Source organism: Jaculus jaculus, chromosome 11 (genome assembly GCF_020740685.1).
Source record: "Jaculus jaculus isolate mJacJac1 chromosome 11, mJacJac1.mat.Y.cur, whole genome shotgun sequence".
Taxonomy (NCBI): Eukaryota; Metazoa; Chordata; class Mammalia; order Rodentia; family Dipodidae; genus Jaculus; species Jaculus jaculus.
Genome location: NC_059112.1, coordinates 44,905,961 through 44,925,978, shown reverse-complemented (window position 1 = coordinate 44,925,978; position 20,018 = coordinate 44,905,961). Strand labels below are relative to the sequence as shown.

The following is a 20,018-nucleotide window of genomic DNA, read 5'->3' as shown; positions in this document are numbered from 1 at the left end:
CTACCTCTGCCTCCCAAGTGTTGGAATTAAAGGTATGTGCCACCACGCTCAGCTAGAATTTTAGAATTTTAGAAAAATTTAATAGACATTCAACTCAATTATTAACTGAGTACTCTTCCTTTTGCACTGTTTGATATAAAACAAATTACTAATTTAAATGTTGCTCACTTAGAAGTCCTAATGCAGTAAGAAAATGACAAAATTCTGTTTTCTAATGACCAAATATTAAGAATTAAACAAAGCCAGGCATGGTGGCACACACCTTTAATCCCAGCACTCAGGAGGCAAATGTGGGAAGATCACTGTGAGTTGAGGCTAGCTTGAGACTAAATAATGAATTCCAGTCCAGCCTGAGCTAGAAAAAAAAACCCACCTCAGAAAGAAAGAAAGAAAGCAGACGTCTACCTGATAGCTCTTCCGACATTTCCTCCTTGTTGTGCTTTATTTTTACTAATGTGATGAAATTAGAAGTCACTTTGTGTCCCCTGCTGACCTCAGTGGCCTCCTCTGGCACCATGCTTTCCCCAGCTCACTCCTGGCTTCTCCACAACACCTTCTGCCTGGAGCCTCTGTCTTCTTCTTCACCAACATGTAACTGCTCTTCTAAGTCTCTTTTCTTCAGAAAGCCCCTCCTGCTTTCCTTCAGTCCATCAGCCCCTTAAAGAACAAAAAGGCACTTTCCTGATAGCATTCAACAAAGGCAATTTTGTATTTGTTATATGATTATTTTTTTCTCTCCCACCTTTTTTCTATTAGAATAGAAACAGCTTTTATATTAACTTCCAAGAGAGGACACAGAGACCCATATGTAGATGGCAGTAAAAACTTGTGGCTTGGGCTGGAGAGATGGCTTAGCAGTTAAGCACTTGCCTGTGAAGCCTAAGGACCCTGGTTTGAGGCTTGATTCTCCAGGTCCCACGTTAGCCAGATGCACAAGGTGGCGCACACGTCTGGAATTCTTTTGCAGTGGCTGGAGGCCCTGGCACACACCCATTCTCTCTCTCTCTCTCTCTCTCTATCTGCCTCTTTCCCTCTCTATCTCACTCAAATAAATAAAAATGAACAAAAAATTTTTTTTAACTTGTGGCTTATGTTTAAATGTTTCATTGGCTTGCAGAATCATGAGAAAAACAATGAGCAAGTTTGGGATAAGAATTAAATAATTTCTATCATAGATCTAAAACTATTTCAATAAGAGATAATAACAAATTTAGACAAAAAAGATGCTAGGATGGAAGTAGAAAAGAAGACAGAGTCTCCACTGTGTTTTAGTTGGAAGAAATATTGAAATCTATTAAGCTCATGGATCTAAAATGAAGAAGACGGTAAGGCCAACTGTTTCTGTATGCTGTTTCTCAGAAAAGCCATCAAAAAACATTGGTGCCTCAGGGGTCTCTGGGCTCATACTGTCATTGCTTTTTACAATTGGATGCAATGATGTTGTATTGTACACCTGAGTGCAGTGCTCCCTCTGTTAACTCACTAACTGTGTCATCCATCTCTTTAAAAGCATTTCCCTTGTGTTTAAAAAATATGTATTTTAGAGCCACTATTAACCTTTATCTCTTCAATTCTAAAGCCTCCTTTTACCTATGAAAGACAGAAGCCCAGAACAATAAAAATAGTTTATTATAGCCAAGCAGTTCTTTTATATTGCATATAGTTGCAGAAAGTCATTTCAAGAAATAACAAAACAAGCCAAATATTATTTTAACATATGAGAATAAACTTTTCCCCTAGGATCTCTTCATGTCCATTCACTGCATTCCAAACCAAGCATTCACTCCTGATGAGCTAAACTTAATGCTACACCTAGGTGACACACTACAGTTATCATATTAATAAGAATATCCATGTAAATGCATGAGAATACTCCGTAATTACTGACAGATGACAGGTATTAACCAGGACTGTTTTGAGCAAGCCAGAATGGTCATATGATCCTGCATCAAAATCATCAAAATCTGCTGAAAACAATGTTTAGAAGTGGTCAGGAAGCAGTGAGTGATGGCTCCACTCAAAGGTGGGTCTTGTGGCTAGAGAGATGGCTTAGCAGTTAAGGCTTCCCTGCAAAGTTGAAGAACCCATGTTTGACTTCCCAGATCCCAAGTAAGCCAGATGCACAAGGTGACACATGTGCAAGTTCACACATGTGCACACAGTCACACATGCTTCTGGAATTTCACTAGAGTGCTTGGAGGCCCTGTCTGGCACAACAATTCTCTTTGCCTCTCACTCTCTATCATAAAAATGGTCAGTCTGTTGGGTTTGCCCCCCCCCAAAAAAAAGCAGATCTTGGAGGACTTTTACCTTCTTGGGTTCATGGGTACCACTCCTCCCATACTCACTCCTTGCTCATATGGATACTACTGTAGAATGTGATCATTTCTAATCCAATATCTACCAGGAAGACATACAGAGAAGAGTGGACCCAAGAACTAAACATAACTTTCTTATTTGAAAAGTACCTCTGTTTAGGGCAAGCGGTGTTTTGTCTTTGGAAAGTTCCACCATGCCCAGGTGTTGTTTGCCAACCATCTTAATAAGTACAATGGATCATTCACTGACATCTTTTGTCATATCATGTTAAACATGTAAAGACCTGCTGATAGGTTATAATAGATAACAATCCTAACTGTATGGAGTAAAGAATATCTCCACTTTTCCTTCCCATAGTCTTGCAATATATCCTCTCAAGAATGGAGGCCATTGATAGTATCCCTTGGACTAACCATCAGAAATCCAAATTCAGAGCCAGGTGTGGTGGTGTATGCCTTTAATCTCACCACTTGGGAGGCAGAGGTAGGAGGATCCCCATGAGTTCAAGGCCACCCTGAGACTACATATTGAACTCCAGGTCCATTTGGGTTTGAGCAAGACCCTACCTTGAAAAAAAAATACAAATTCAATTACCTTATTGTTTGTCACTTTTCTGAGTATTATCTCTGACTACGTATACTGAAAAAAATTAAAACTGAAAAAAACAAATAAAAAAATTAAAACTGAAAAAAACAAATAAAAAAATTAAAACTGAATACAAATTGTAGACTATGTGAGCTGTGGAACTTTTCTTTCCACTTGTATCTTGGGTCCCTGGTAGGGCATCTTATTTCTCTTACAAGAAATATAGTGCAGTTCTCAACATCCAATATTTTCAAAACTGAGAAGTGAATATAAAGTGCAGGCTTTTGTTTGGGGTCTTGTTCTATTTTTCATCTAATATGGAACCCCTAAAATCACCATTTCCAGAATCAATATATAATTGGGAAATTGATGAAATAGTCTAATTAAAATATTTTACTAATGAGGGAAATTATGAAGTCATGTATAAAATGAATAAAATAAGCTAAATTATCACTGGTAGATGACTTTCTACACAGAGAGGGAAGAGTCCAAAGTTGAGATCAAATCTAAATTGAATGTAAGTAGATCATCTGGAGTTCCTGTGTCCTTAACTATTACTTGATTAGTTGTTTAAATATTAGAGTTCTTCACCGTATCTCAGTCTAGCAAGAAGCACAAACAAGTATTCCAAGGATTTTGCTCTCAGTAATCAAATAGTCAAATAATGTCTCACCCAAATAATAAGAAATACATACATAAGGGTACTAACTCTTAGCCATTCCTTATATAGCTGCTAAGTGACTGAATATGCATCCAATATTTGAAACTGTCTGGCACATACTGGTAAGGACTATCAAAATGTCTATTAGGCAAATAACTGCATGCAGTAGTTATACAACATAACAGGCACACTTCCAAATAAAAAAAAATTGGCAATTGATATGCTAAAGGAAGTTATTAAAACAAATGTAAAAAAGCTAGCCCATTAATAAATTGAAATCAACTCATGTAATGATGAATAGACCCAGGTGATGAGAGTATGGATGGAGATTTAAAAGTGAGCCATGCAGTAATGAAATGCAATGAATGTATTTGAGATATTTGCTACTGATGTAACAGGTCAAATAATTTCTGAAGTAGTCAGAAAATCTTATATTAGAGTCAAGGGTATAGCTAGGTAATAGCCACAAAGCACTATCATATACAACTTCAGCCATGACTTATACTACTATTATAGTATTATGATAGAGATATACTTGGCATTGATGTAGGTTTTCACATTCAATTTGATCTGCAATACTATGAAACATATTGACTACAGATTTAGCATCTGTTCACCCAAAGGTTTCTGATTTCTTTTACTACTTTCCATATCACGTCTATGCAGAAGATTGTTATTGAGAGGAAGGATGAGTCCTGTGCTTTGTGTTACCTAGAGAGGAAGTTCACAATTTATGTTCTGTAGATTAAGAGCTACCTGAAGACAGAAGCAATCACTTTTATCCCTAAGACTTCATCCTCCATCCAGCTTCATAGTATTGATGAAGCTGGTTTTAATGTAATCATTGGATGGGACTGGATCAAAGTGAATAAAAAAACTAAACACTTCCCCTGTCTTGTCATATTAAAACAATTTCATATTCAGCAATGTACTGAAAATTACATAGAATAATATATATGCATATATATTATATTATTATTATTATTATATAAAATCAAACATGGAGTTTTACAAACTACTTTTGATATAGACTACTGGAAACAACCTGGATTCTGGTGTGATTTAATCATACTAATCCATTAAAATATAATTAATTCTTTCAAAGTCTCTTATTTAAAATAATACTAATTGAAATTGTAATGTTTCTAAAAAGCTGTTTTAAAGTAGCTCACCATATCCATGTTGATAACATCTTCATATCATGGGAGTATAGGCATAGAAATTCTCTTATAAAAGCAGCATGTCAGACTTTAAGCTCAATGAGTTCACTTAAAGAGACTGAGAAGATGGATTTATATAACTAGATAAGTATGTTTCTACACTTTCTCATGAGAAAAAACATTTGTAAGGTCTAAATAATATGCCACATTTAGTAGACAAATATTTATATCAACTGGTAGTATACTTTCTCCAATTGACAGCCTTGCAAACTCCAAATGTTTGTATCCATGTTAGATCAATCCATACTCTCTAAAGGAGTAATAGTTACTGCCATTCCTTGGAAATGAACAGCTGCCTGTATGTGTGTCATTTTATTTGTTCCTTTAGTCCACAAAGAAAAAAACAATTTTTAAAATTAGCTTAGGCTAGAAAAGAACACTTTAAGATATACCTTGTTTGTACCCTGAAAAATCTTACAAAATATCTTACACTATGATTATCAAAATGTACTCAGTACAAAAGCTTTCCTTCAGATGACCAGAAACATTACTCTATATAGAGTGTCTTGTGTTTATGCAGTCATGCTTATTGCTTGTACTCATTTATAAAATTGCAGTTTGGGAATTCCCATGGGATTATTTTTTATAATCATGGAAAATGTTAATAAAAATTTAAAGATTAAAATAAAATTGCAGTTTTTATAGATGCTAAAATTCTATGATGCCATAGTTTTATTCATAAAAATGAACCTACCTGACACTGATGGAAAATGTCAATGTTCAGTCTGTAGTGTACACTTTAACTGTTTCTTTATATCACAGTGAATGTGGCTAGGAATAGGAAGTATTCTAAACTAATTGAATTATTGATAAGAAAGAAATGAAATATTTTTATTCTAGAATCATAGGACCTTGGAGACAATGAGGACTACGGTTTGTTTTGAACATAAAATTACAAAGTAAGCTAGGCTAAAGGGGATATAAACCAAACATTTCCATTTATGTCAAGGCCAAAAGCAGGCACAACCATCCTGTGAACTTATCAAGATAGTAGTCACCCTGGAGGAGGGAGGGTACTGACTAGAGAGAGTAGTGAGGGCAGCTTCAGAGACACTGGGGACAGTGGTAAATAGTGTGTTTCTTATTTTGAATGCTGGTCATCTGAGGGGGCTTGTTTGAAATTATTTTTAACTGTTCATTTATTTTGGGGAGAATCTGTGCTGTACCTCAATAAAGAAAAAAGCCTAAAATTAAATGATTAGTGAACAAAATAAGAATGAAAAGTCCTTTCTAATTCCAATAAGATATTTTAAAGGTATTTGTATAACAGTTTTATTGTCTCAAATCCAAGCCGATTTAGCAGCATACCAAGATGGGACCTAGCGCCTTTTGCTCTGTACTCCATGGGATTTTCTTTGTTCTTCTGTTTTTGTTTTTTTTTTGTTGTTGTTTGTTTGTTTTTTTCCTTTTCATTATGAGCCATGCTTATGTCAAGCCTATGCTGCTAGTGGAAAGACTGTAGACCTTTCTGGGAGAACTAACACACTTGCCCTGTTGCAGGTGAGCTGTGTGAAGAGAAATTGGACTTCTGTGCCCAGGACCTGAACCCCTGCCAGCATGACTCCAAGTGCATCTTGACACCAAAGGGGTTCAAGTAAGTCAGAGGTCATTGGGGGCACACAAGCTGGGGTTGGGCTGGATTTCCTTTAGGAAACCACCTCCTCTAACCATTCTTAGCTTCATACTTCTGTTCAGGATAAAGATGGGGCATATTCCCTGTGACAGTTTTATAAATGTTCTTGTTCAGTATAGACATTTTTAGTATGCTGAACAAAAATAAAACCAAGTCTCCATTTGTCCATGATAATTTCTGGTAAGTCATTTATGGAATAAAACTGCTGTGGAATCTCTCCTTTTCAATTATTTAAAGGCCAATCCAATTAAGTAGCTGGCATCTATTAGCTACTCCCTTCTCTGGAGGTAAAGGTATAGAAAAAAAGAATCTGATTTTTGATGTAACTGAAAATTTTATAACCTAAAACAATACTTAGATTATCCAAGGTGGTAAAAATAGAATGCCTCTATGTCTCAGCTTTTCCTGAATAGACCCAATGCATGTCTGTTGTCTCAATGTAATTATTAATAACACTCCTTTTACTTAAAATATGTCTTCTGTGAATTGCTTAAGCATTAGTTGCATGCTATATAGCGGCTCCTTCGAGTGAACACATAGCATCAAAATCAACCTCCCCCAATAGTATTTTTGAAGTATGCTCATCACCAAAAGCATAATTCTTTGGCTTCCAAGATGAAGTATTTAAGGGTCTATCAACAGCAACTTCACTAAAGTTTAGCTATCATCAAGCCCTATTCTTCATTTAAACACAAGAAACACCCTAGAAAAATTGGTTGGCTAAGCAAAGAACTCGAGGTTGTATCCTGGCCAAGTTTCAGTGGGAGGGTTTTTCAAAACCAGGTTCATTCCAACACATATTCTCATTTGTTAACATTACATAATAGAGAATAAGCTACATTCTTGGGCCATATCACAGTGAGTTCAGGACAAGTGACAAGTGCAGCATAGAGTCCTTTGCCAGCTATAATGTGTGTGGAGTTTGTGGCTGTGGCACACAGTAATACCAGTTTAAGTTTTTCTTAGCACTTTAAGGCTCTTCCCTTTCACATGCTTCATCTGCCAGAAAACTGATACATGATCACTTGTAGAATTCAGAGATTTTTTTTTTCATTTGGGAAAATTTTACAATAGTAGACAGAATCTGAGCTGTAAAACTAAGATTTCTATTTTATCTACTGTTCCTCACAACTAAACACAAGATCATGGTCATGCTAGGTAAGTTCTTTGCCAGTAGGCTATATGCCCAACTCTCTTTTTACTTTTTATTTTAAGACAGGGTCTCACTCGTCTACCTACAATGGCCTTGGACTCACTTTGTAAGTCAGGCCATTCTTGAATTTGTAAGAGCTCTGCCTATGCCTCCTGACTACTTGGGATGGCAAGGCCTCTGTCAACAGGCTTTGTCACCAGGCAAAGATTTTAGTATTTATTAAACACCTGCTCTTATTTTCTATGTTAGACAGGTATGTGAGGGTAGCATATCTAATTCCCTACAGCTTTTCAAAGGTTAATCTGAATTAAATAAGTATTTTCTAGATTTTGACAATATTAATTTAGAATATATTGATACAGTTATAGTACCTGGTGATTATATGGAGTGTTTCATTGAAAAACAGTAAGTTCAATTCTATCTTCCATCATATTTACTGGCAATTACACCACACACTCTTAAAACATGCTTTGCTGCTGTCTGTATTAACTGATTTGGAAACCCATTGCTTTCAGAAGTCAGTAACTCATAAACTCATTTTATGGCTGGATGTAGTCTAGCTCCAAACAGTTTAAGTCACAGTGTACGCTATTACTCTTGTCTTATAAATAACTGTACACTATGGCAAGCATATTTGCAGGAAGAAAATGGACTTGAAAGACCAAGCACCAAGAAGCTGGTAGAGAAAACCTTTACTGAGGACTGTGTGGACGAGTTGTACTATTACTTCAATCTCAATTTCTTCTCAGTAAACTAACAGAGCCCTTGTTACTTTTTGTGCTTTATTATATCTCTCATAAATCTACTAAATTTTGTTGAGATATTTTGACTATGATATGCCATAAGCTGTATTTTCAAGGATGTGTCTTACATAAACACTGTTTGGGCTTCTAAACAGTGTATTTTCTATTTTGTGCATACTCCCTCTGTGTGTCAGAGAGTAGAGTTGAATTGACGTGATAGGTTTTGTTGATAACAGAGGAATGAAGGATTTATTTAAATATATTTTCTGTTTTTAAATGAAAAAGAGATGAAGCTATTCATTATGAGATACCTCAAATTTTTCATGAGTTTGAAAAAGCAGCATTTGACGAGAAGATAACATAAAATACCTCTTAGTCTGCCATGTATGTTTCTTTTATGTTTTACTTTGTTTTATTTTCTCAGATAAATAATTCAGAGTGTTTCAAAGCATGTCTTCGTTTTTTAATGCTTGGCACTTCAGCAGTTCTGCTCACATTAACCTTGGTGGAAGTTTTCTCCTAGGACCCTGTTCATCCACTTGGAAATGTGCATGGCCACTTAAGGTCCATTTAGCTTCAGACTTGCTGTTTGCTCTGCTTTATTATGATTTAGCATTAAAACCAACTGGCTACAAAGCAAACCTGCTTATGCAATGACTCATTTTGTTTGTAATTCATATATGCAAGTGGAAGTCTGTTACTTAGAAGGGCTGTGCTTTATTTGAGTGCATCAGCTCTCTGTAACTATCCTCATTTTGCATTTTCAGTTAACCCCCTTGGCATCCAGTAGTGCCAAAGTCATTGGGATATTTATAACTAACTTTACTTAAGTACTAAAAGTCTTAGTATGGAATAAATCACAAAGTGTTTTAACCAAATTTACAAAGACTTAGACAATTATAAAAATGCCAACTATTTATGGATCATATGTGTACAGAATATATAAGTAACTTTACATATGGAAGTTTTACTTAATATGCTAATGTATCTGTGAAGTATAAGTTATATATCGGTGACAAATGAGGAAGGGTACATGTAGATACTTTAACTAAGATAATGTTTTAGGCCAGGTGTGGTGGCACATACCTTTAATCCTAGCACTTGGGAGTCAGGGGTAGGAGGATTGCCATGAGTTCAAGGCCACCCTGAGACTACATAGTGAATTCCAGGTCAGCCTGTGCTAGAGCAAGACCCTACCTCAAAAAAAAAATTAAACAATAAAAAAGAAACAATAATATTTTAGGCTGGGGAAATGGATCAGTGGTTAAAAGCACTAGCTTGTAAAGCCACATGGCCCTAGTACCCACTTAAAGCCAGTGCATATGCACCCGGAATTCATTTGCAGTGACAAGAGGTCCTGGAGTGTTTGTTCCTTCTCTCTCTCTTATTCCATCTCTCTCCTTGCAAAGCAAATAAAATATTTTTTTAAATATGAGATTTTATGTTACGTGAAATAAAACAGACATACTCAAACGGTGCATGATATCACTTATATGTGGTATTTTAACAGTTGAATTTGGGCAGGGCATAGTGTCACACACCTTTAATCCCAGCACTTAGGAGAAGGATGTAGGAGGACCACTGTGAGTTCAAGGCAAGCCTGGGCTACAATGAGACCCTATCTGAAATTTTTTTTAAAAAAATTGAACTTATAGAAATAGCGCAGAAGGGTTATTTTCAGGGTTTAGGGGTAGAGGAATTGGAAGAATGTTAGTTACATGGTAAATAATGTTGAGAGCAGAATACATCCTGTTGTAGAAATTGAGACTTAACATAATAAAATGACTAGGAGACTAGAGTGTATGTTGTCTCATAATGATGAGGAGTGGTGGATATTTATTTACTTTGATTTTACTGTAAAGTTAATTTATGAGAGAAAACCAAGTATAAACTTAAGAATGAATTGGTGATATAAAAGAAATTTTATATAGCTGTAAAGCCCAAATTCTGTGGAAGTAAACTAAACTATAATCTCTCTGAGAAGAAAATCATATGTATATGGCAATTAAGTGTCTCTGAAACCCAAAGTATATATCCATTCCGGGAAGCCCAGTGGAACCTTATGAATCCCAAAAGAGTGTTATAGGGGAATGGGGAGGCCTGAATTAGACTGCTATAAGCACTTCATTTTTTTTTAATAGTTTCACAACACATGCAAAATCGTTCCTTGTCCATGAGCAACATGTTCTAAATATATTGAAACCTAATGGTTGCTGGACACTCCTGATAGTAATGAGCCATATATATACTCTTTTTTTAACTGCATAACCTACACATGATAGAATTTAACTTCTAAACTAGGTATGGTGAGAGTTCGAGAATATTTAATAATGTACACTATAGGGATTTCTTAGTGGTTAAGGTGCTTGCCTGCAACAATGAAGGACCCAGATTTGATTCCCTAGAACACACATGAGCCAGGTGCCCAAGGTGGGGCACATGCTTCCGGTGTTTACAGTGACTAAAGGCCCTAACATGCCCATTCTTTCTACCTGCCTCTCCCCCTCACAATCAAATAAATAAATAATGTTTTAAAGAATAATTAATAATGAAATAAAATACTATCAACAATACGCCTTGATAATAGTTATGTGGCAGTGCTCTGTACTGCACTCTGCTCACCTTATGATGATGAGATAAAAACTGCTAAATGATACACATGGTGACTTAATGTTGGGCTACTACATAATGGTTCCCTGATTGCAAGTATCACAGCACTGTGATAGTGAATCTGACTGCTAATACAGTTTCTAAGTTACTAATTAGGCAGATAAATATCACAACATGAACAAAGGAATAATATGCATTCAGAATAGGTGTACAGGGAAACTTACCATATGCTTTTAGAATTTCTCATTGAATATTTTAGACCATGGTAACTGAAACCATGGATGAGGGGAAATACTCTAGTTTGAAAACTACGACTGCCATCATATTGCTTTTTCCCAAGTCTTCAGTGTCATGAATAGAAGTTCCCAATGACCGGCACTAGAGAATGTTCTTTTTTTGTTTGTTTGTTTTTGAGACAAGCCCAACAGACTGGCCTTTTTATGTTTTTATTTTTATTTATTTTTAATGTGAGAGAGAGGGAGAGAGAATTGGTGTCTCAGGGCCTCAAGCCATTGCACATGAACTCCAAATGTGTGTGCCACCTTGAGCTTCTGGCTTTACATGGGCACTAGGGAATCAAACCTGGGTGGTTTGACTTTGTCATCAACTGCCTTAACCATTAAGCCATCTCTCCAGCCCATGAGTGCCTTCTTGTTTTGATGGAAGTTGCTGTCATCAGAGATTAAGTCTCTATGTCCTGATAGGTCACAGTAAGCAAGCATAGCACAAATTGCAGCCAGTGCTATTTTGTGAGTATCCATCGATTTGACAGTAAGAATATTTTACTTTAAGGTTTGTTTATAATTAACATGGTAATATTTTATTTAGATAAAATGGAAACTGTTTGACTGATTCAGGCTTAGTCAAGTTTGAAACATTACTTGCTTGTTCATATAGGTGTGACTGCACGCCAGGATACATTGGTGAACACTGTGATGTTGACTTTGATGACTGCCAAGATAACAAGTGTAAAAATGGTGCTCACTGCACTGATGCAGTGAATGGGTACACATGTATCTGCCCTGAAGGCTACAGGTAATGACACAAGTGCATATTTATATTTAGAATGGTGTTTTTCATGGCCGATGTCCATCTAATCCAATTAAACATTTTCACTTCTATGTTCCTTAGTGGCTTGTTCTGTGAATTCTCTCCGCCCATGGTCCTTCCTCGGACCAGCCCTTGTGATAATTTTGACTGTCAGAATGGAGCCCAGTGTATCGTGAGGATCAATGAGCCGCTATGTCAGTGTTTGCCTGGCTATCAGGGAGAGAAATGTGAAAAATTGGTCAGTGTGAACTTTGTAAACAAAGAGTCCTATCTTCAAATTCCATCTGCTAAGGTTCAGCCTCAGACAAACATCACACTTCAGGTAAGAGGTCTCCCTCCAGGAACTTGATCCAATCAGGGGTCAACTTCAGCCCTAGGGAATGAGAATCCTATGTCTGAATAACAGCTAACAATTGTATGACAGACCCAAGGGGAAAAATCATGATCCCTATGTGAAAAGCTTCAGTAATTTTACCCTTCAAATTTTGTGTTTTCAAGATGAAATAAATGCCAGTAATTTAATTTATTTCATCATGGGGCACAACAAAATAAGGCTCTTCCTTTATAGTTAAGGGAATTATATTCACAGATCTTTATGTCTCTGTAGCTCTACTTCTGCACCAAAGGGAGACTTTGGAAGCTTGCTCAGAGCTGAAAAGGGCTCAGCTGATACAGACCTCCTCACCTGGCTTCTGTTTACTCCTTATCGGAACCTTGAATAATCAGCATGAAATTGACAAATGCATGCTAAGTTTTTTATTTTTATTTTATTTTATTTTTTTACCAAGATAATTCTCACTGTTAAATGAGTCACTCATAACCCTGGGCAAGAGTAAAATAGATCAGTGGTAATAACTTTAGAGTTCTAATTGGACAAATGGCAACTACACATTTGTCATATCTCCTGAGCAAAACCATGCAATATGTTTTGAATTCACATGACTATCCAGTTTCCTTTAAACTCTTCCTGCTTTTGATTTCTTTTACCATGACACTCCAGATAGGGGCAGGGCTTCTTTTGAAAGTAAAAGGAGAGAAACCCTACTAGCTAGGCTAGTTTCATTTAAATCTCTCTCTCCATATTTTCCACCATCTAATGCTTAGCATACTGAATAATTAAAGGAAGTACACTGTGGTATTGGAGCTTTTCGGTTCTAACTGTTCTTTAAAACCCTTAAACCCTTTACAAATCCTAAAAATAATAACAGGATAAAAACACATACTCCTATGTATGATATCATTGTAAAATATTTTAATATATGGCATGAGAACCTGTCATACACAATGCAGTCACATCCATTCTTTTCCAAGAATAAAACTTGTAAAAGGAGCAAAAAGGCAGCGTATATATATATGTATATATAAAGTGTGTGTGTATAAAAAACAGTTCTAACGTGACAGCAGTGCCACAAGACTTTGCGGTGCAGGGAGGAGTAATCAGGACTGTGAGCCCAACTTTTGGATCCTTATCCAAATTTAGCAAAACAGGCTCTGAGAGTCATTTAAGAAACATAAAGTTTATTTTTAGAGAGAATTAGTATTCAAGGGAGAAGGGAGAAAGGAGAATTAGGAAATCTCAGGGAGAAGTCAATGGAAAGAGTGCATATAAACATACACACAGAAGACAAAACATGAGATCCCAGACCAAAAGGTTTAGAAGCAGCACATGGACAGGCAAGTGGCAAGCAAATTATGGAAGAGCAAAGGTCCCCTTCACATAAGAGACCAGAGAGGATTGAAGTCATAAAGGACTCAGAGCTTAAGGAGAGGTCATCCATGCAGCAAAGTGAGAAAGTACCCAAACCAAGGCATGTAGGAAACAGACAGGGAAAATACCCTGGCAAATAAGAATTCCTTTCTCTTACCAAAGCAGAGACCAGGAGAGTCTTGTGCCTGGAGAATGAATAGCAGAGACAGACAGATTTAAACATGTGACAGGCCATGTATATGAGTCCGATATCTAATTAGAATGAGCATTGCCATTAGATTCAGGTATGTAAGGGAGACACCTGATTGGTGGGTGGATCAGGGGTCTGACACAGTAGGGGCCAGCCCATTCAGGAGTGCTGATCTGAGGGAGAAGCCGAAAATTGCTGCCAGGGAGTATTGGATGGACAAGACTGGATCAGACATGGGTTCCAGTCCTGCCAAAATATGGATGGTGGCCTCTCCTTGTTCCTTTGTCCTGCTGACTGCCTAAAAATAAACTATGTTTCTCCTTCATTATCTAGCATGTGTACTTCAGTATTTATTATGTATTGTGTTTTGGAGGATTTATTCATATCAGACTAATTTACCTTCCAAGCAAGATACATTTATATTCTCATAGCTGTGAGATTAAAATAAAGCAGTGAAAATTCCTCATTCATTCAGCAGCCTGTTTTTGGAGGAACACATTGGTTGATTGTGTATCCTAACATCAGGGCTACCTCCTACTAGATTGCTACAGATGAAGACAGTGGCATCCTCCTGTACAAGGGAGACAAAGACCATATTGCTGTGGAGCTCTACAGAGGGCGAGTTCGTGCCAGCTACGACACCGGCTCTCACCCAGCTTCTGCCATTTACAGGTGAAGCTCTTTCAGTTACTGGTAAAGGTGGAAAAAAAAATGTTCAATGTAGAACTGCTTCTGTTCTAAAATTCTGCAATGTGACGGAAAGGGAAATTTGTGTGACAGCAAGTGGCTTAGAGCATCTGGGGCTGCTATTTTAGAATGCCTGACATGGAGAAAATTATAAAAGACACATATTTATTTCTCATAGCTTTGCAGATTGCAAACATCAAAGTCAAGAGGCCATATCTGGCATGAGCCTTCTAGCTCTCTCATCCCATAGTAGAAGGCAGAAGGGCAGGGTATACATGCCAGAGATGGGCCAGGGAAAGCATGGGGATTAGCACACCCTTTAATGAAGAACTCACTCATGATAACCAGTGCACCCAGTGAAGCCTAAATCCATTCCTTGAGTGAAGGCAGAGCCCTCATGACCACCTCTTGAAGATTCCACCCTTCAACACTTTTGCACTGGGAGCTACGTTTCCATACATCAGGGTTAAGAGACACATTGAAGCTATAATGTTAAGCTTTATGATACCCTTAGTATAAACAATTCTTTCTCACCCTGCAGGCATGTTACATAGTAAATTTTTTTCCCATGTGGAAATTACAGTTGTTGTATTCAGGCAAATAATTTATAAGAACAAGGTAAATTCAAGAAAAGAACATACTTTTGTCCTTTTAGTCTTTAAAATATCTCACATGAAACAACCTCTATTTTAAACAACCTTGATTTTGACATTGGAACAGTGAGACAAGAATGGTTGTGACTAGAGGAAGCTAAGATCACATCTTTGTCAAATCAGAGCTATATCTACTCAGTTCTTCCTGGACACTGCCATGTGCAAACGTGGTCCCAGGTTTGCCAAATTCCTGGCTTTTCCAAGAAAGGCAAAAATCTGTTGTTGTTTCCAGTAAGAAGTTTCCTTTCATTTAAATCTTGGTTCACATTTTAATTCCATATTTTTGAAGAAAACACATCTGCGGCTCAAACACACTTGACCACAAGTGATTGAGCGTGGATTTTTTTTTTTTTCTGGCTAAAATGGAGCTGGAAACTTCCATCATATTAGTAATTTTCTTGTATATATAAATGTGCTTCAAAAGCCTTCACGTCTCATTGAATCTTTCATAAATACTTCTGGGAAAGTAGATGCCAGTTGAAGCCGCGAGTGGAATTTGATTAGTGCTTTTGGTGGTGAGCTAACCTACTGGATACTATTTGGAGCATAAAAAACAGATATGTAATTATTGGTCTGCAAGTGGCATACAATGGTTCCTTCACTTCCAAATCTTGATGAATTCTTGCCAACATCTTAGATATTACTAGACTTTAAATTATATAACCTCAATATGTTTCAGCCCTAAAAAGATTTCAAAAATTTGTGTCTCATTTATATTTTTCACATTTGATGATAATGACACACTATAGAATTCCCCCAAACCTTAGTGAAGCATCCAGAGCTAGCTTACTATATCTAGCATTCATGTATGTGTATATATATATAATATTTCTAGATATGTTGTAGAAACCCAAGTGATTATATCTAAATGAATACTTACTGGAAAAGGCTTTTTGTGTGTGTATGTTTGTTTGAGTTTCTATTATTTGCCAATTTCTACCCAACAAGAAATTGAATGTCTCCTGTGACAAACACTATACTATTGCATTCTTTCCATTCAAAACCAAAAGTTCATGTTTCTGCTGGAAAAATATCGAGTTGAGACATCCATTTTGAGGTCTTGGGTGAACATAGCTTCTATTTAGTCTTTTTAAATTAAAACACACAATTAAAAAAAATTACATTATTTTATAATAAGAGTATGCCTTAATTACCTAATATTCCAATCAGTGATAGATGATAGATAGATAGATAGATAGATAGATAGATAGATAGATAGATAGATAGATACATGATAGATAGATAGATATACATTTTGACATACTAATTATAAAACAGAAAAATCAATAATTACTCAGATATAAAAGAGAAAAGGGACCAGAGGAAGTGGGGAAGGTCTAATGTGATTTTGAAAGGCTGCCAACATATATTGCTGGCTTTCAAGGAAAAAGAATAATGTAGAGGGCTATCAGAAAAAAGTAGGCAAGTATATGCATTTTATACCCATGTACTTGCATAAAGAAAAGATAAACATACAGAGGGAGGAAGAGTAGAAAATGTTGCTGCATGAAGACCATATCATTTTGAATTTTGAACCATTTGAATGTCATTAGCACTAGAAAATAATAATGGGACATTACTAGGATAGAGTCAGGGCTCTGTGACAACCCACTGTATTTTAGTTCAGTTCTGCCACCCACTGACACTGTGTTTTAGGTACATTATATCCACTGTCTGGGCCACGTCTGCAATATGAAGATTAATAAACAACAGCATCATCTTATAGGGATTATGGTGAGAAATTTACTCTTTTACATTGGTAAAATATTCATAGCAGTGCACAGAAAATAGTAAAAAAGATAGCTATTTGCATCACAGAATTAGATTCTCCAAATTTGAATTTTGTTTAATTACTTCATATAAACCTAATTTCACAGAGCCTTCTTCATACACTGCAGCATCAAGCTAGCATGTCAGGCTTCACAGGTGTAGTGGATTTACTCATAATCCTCTTTTTCCTTTCACCTTCGATTTGTAATTGGTCCCAGACGTAAATCTGTTCTAATTTTTGGCTTATATCCAAGTGTCAGAAAATAACACAGCCTCTGTCTTTGTTCAGGCCCTTCCTAGAAACTATCAAAGAAATGTGCTGTTTGTCCATCGTTATAGTAAAATCTCATCAATAGTCTTGCAGTAGTCATCTTTCCTATAAGTTAATAAATTTTTTTTGACTGAATTAAATTTCAAATTAGGAGTTATTTCTACTGTATATAACATTATTAAAAGAATACCACAGGGCTGGAGGGATGGCTTAACAGTTAAACATTTGCCTGCAAAGCCAAAAGACTCAGGTTTGATTCCCCAGGACTTTCTCTGTCAAATAAATAAATAAAACATTTAAAAACTAAAAAAATACCACAGTAATTTCTTTTAAATAAATTTATTTATTTATTTACTTATTTATTTATTTGTTAGAGACAGATATGCCAGGGAATGGGTGCTCCAGGGCCTCTAGGCACTGCAAATGAACTCCAGATACATGTGCCCCCATGTGCATCCAGCTTATGTGGGACTTGGAGAATCAATTATGGGTCCTTTGGCTTCACAAGCATAAGCCTTAACTGCTAAGCCATCTCTCCAGTCCCATAGTATTGTATTATTTTTTATTTTATTTATTATTGTTATTATTATTATTATTTTGGTTTTTCAAAGTAGGGTCCTTCTCTAGCCCAGGCTGATCTGGAATTCACTATGAACTCTCAGTGTGGCCTCAAACTCATGGCGATCCTCCTACCTCTGCTTCCCAAGCACTGGGATTAAAGGCATGTGCCATCATGCCCAGTCACAGTAAAAATATGAAAAATATAAAAACAAAGAGTTTTCATATTTGTATTTCAGAAAACTGGTCTCATTTATATTCTGTTTCATTGCCATAATCTATGATTTATAAAATTTACTTCAATGAACAATGTTTTCTAAATTATGCATTATTTCCATATGCATTGGAGAACTGCACATGGAAATAATTTATACATCAAGTGCAGTTTATCAGTTGCCTGGTTAATTTTCAATATTGAGTAAAATTGGACTTATTCTTGGAAAATTAGAGGAAAAATAATCTCATACTCAGTTACTATTTCTATGGGATATTTTTAATTCATTTTTTTCACTTAAGATACCAGGTATTGTTTCAATAAATCAGCATGAGGATTCTCATTTCTTGGAGCAATTTCCACATCGATAAATCACTGTTCTTCGAAGTAACTTCTTTTTAATCACGATAGGGAGGAAAGTGCTTTATAATGAAAAATACATGTTTTTTTTCTTGGACTCCAATTAATTTCCTTTTCCTAGGCATTCAGCAAGCATCTGTAGAAGCATGGGATGCTACAACTTAAACTTTAGGAGTGTGTAGTTAACTGATCATTAAGCATGTTTATGGTCAGGCATGGTCATTTTTCCTTCAGCAGTAGAAATGAGGCAGCATGCAGGTTTTCTCGTTTCACTTCTTATATCCTTACATAATATCAGGCTTTTCACAGGCATGTGTGGGTTCCCATTGCCACGTGCACAGGTAACAGACAGCAGCAGTCCTGGACCTCCTCAATCCTTTCTGACTCAAGAGGTTTCTCTGTCTAGAGGTTTTCCATTTCTATATAGTTCCCAAATAATACTGTTTCCCAGTCACCCCACTTCAAGAACAATTTGTGTTTGGAGAGCTTATGATAATCATCTCACACCATGGCCCAGCCCTCTGGCTTTATGCTTGATGCTGACTTGAAGTCAGCTGTGGCTGGGGGATGTCCATCACAGCAATCAGCAAATGCTACAAGTCCCTGCCCCCTACTAGGGAGCCAGGTGTTAAACAGGGACTGACTCCCTAGAATCTCAGCACCCTAATCAGCAACAGCAGACATCACAGGAGCCAAATGGTGTGTGATTGTAGATCCTGGCACGTGTGCCTGCTTTTCACATTTAGAGAATAGGATAAATAGGAAATCAGTAACAGTGCTGTGGATGAATGAATGTGTGAGAATAAAGGAATGAGAGTGATAGAGTATGTGAATGAATATATGAGGGCATGGCTACCTAAACTTACAACTAACTGGAATACTTTGAAGAATAAATAATATATTTTTTTCTGAAATAATATATTTTATTACCTGTCAGTGCAACTTTTTTAAAAATATATTTTTTTACTTTTTTTTTTTTTTTGGTTTTTCAAGGTAGGGCCTCACTCTAGCCCAGGCTGACCTGGAATTCACTATGTAGTCTCAGGGTGGCCTTGATAAAAAGTATTTTTAATTTTATTTATTTGCAAGCAGAGACAGGGAAAGAGAGAGCAAACAGGAAAGAGAATGGTCATACCAGGACCTCTAGCCACTGCAGTCAAACTCCAGATATATGTGCTATTTTGTTTGCATCTGGCTTTATGTGGGTACTGGAGAATCAAACTCTGGTTGTTAGACTTTGCAGGCAAGCATGTTAACAACTGAGCCATTTCTCTAGCCCTATCAGTGCAACTTTTAACCTCCATAAGATGAACCTTCTTGTTTTTATGAACTTCTTAATGAAATATATTTCTTCAACTTAAAATTAATGTTATGTTTCAACTCAGATAGCTCCTTTGGAAACACCATTAACTTCTATGTTAAAATTAGATGATATGCCATTCTAGTAAACAGAACTGTGCTATTAATTAGCTTCCAGTTTAGGGACCTGTATGAATCCAGTGTACTTTGTACTGTCAACTTCTGGGTTTAGTTGGTATGGTAGTTTGAATAGATGGCCCCCAATATATTCATTGTTTTATTAGTTTGTAGTATGGATCTGCAGCCACCTGGCTGGAGGTGTCACTGGGTGGAT

General features: G+C 36.5%; 1 protein-coding gene across 7 annotated transcripts in view; it reads left to right on the top strand.

Annotated features, from left to right (window-relative positions):
- The window catches only part of Slit2 (slit guidance ligand 2), a 370,481-nt gene that overhangs the window by 323,020 nt on the left and 27,443 nt on the right, over positions 1 to 20,018 (top strand). For all 7 annotated transcript variants that reach the window (XM_045161148.1, XM_012948212.2, XM_045161147.1 and 4 more), the window contains 4 exons: positions 6,286 to 6,379; positions 11,822 to 11,959; positions 12,056 to 12,296; positions 14,414 to 14,544. In XM_045161148.1, coding sequence (XP_045017083.1) covers positions 6,286 to 6,379; positions 11,822 to 11,959; positions 12,056 to 12,296; positions 14,414 to 14,544 — 604 coding nt within the window. The remainder of the gene's footprint in view (positions 1 to 6,285; positions 6,380 to 11,821; positions 11,960 to 12,055; positions 12,297 to 14,413; positions 14,545 to 20,018) is intronic.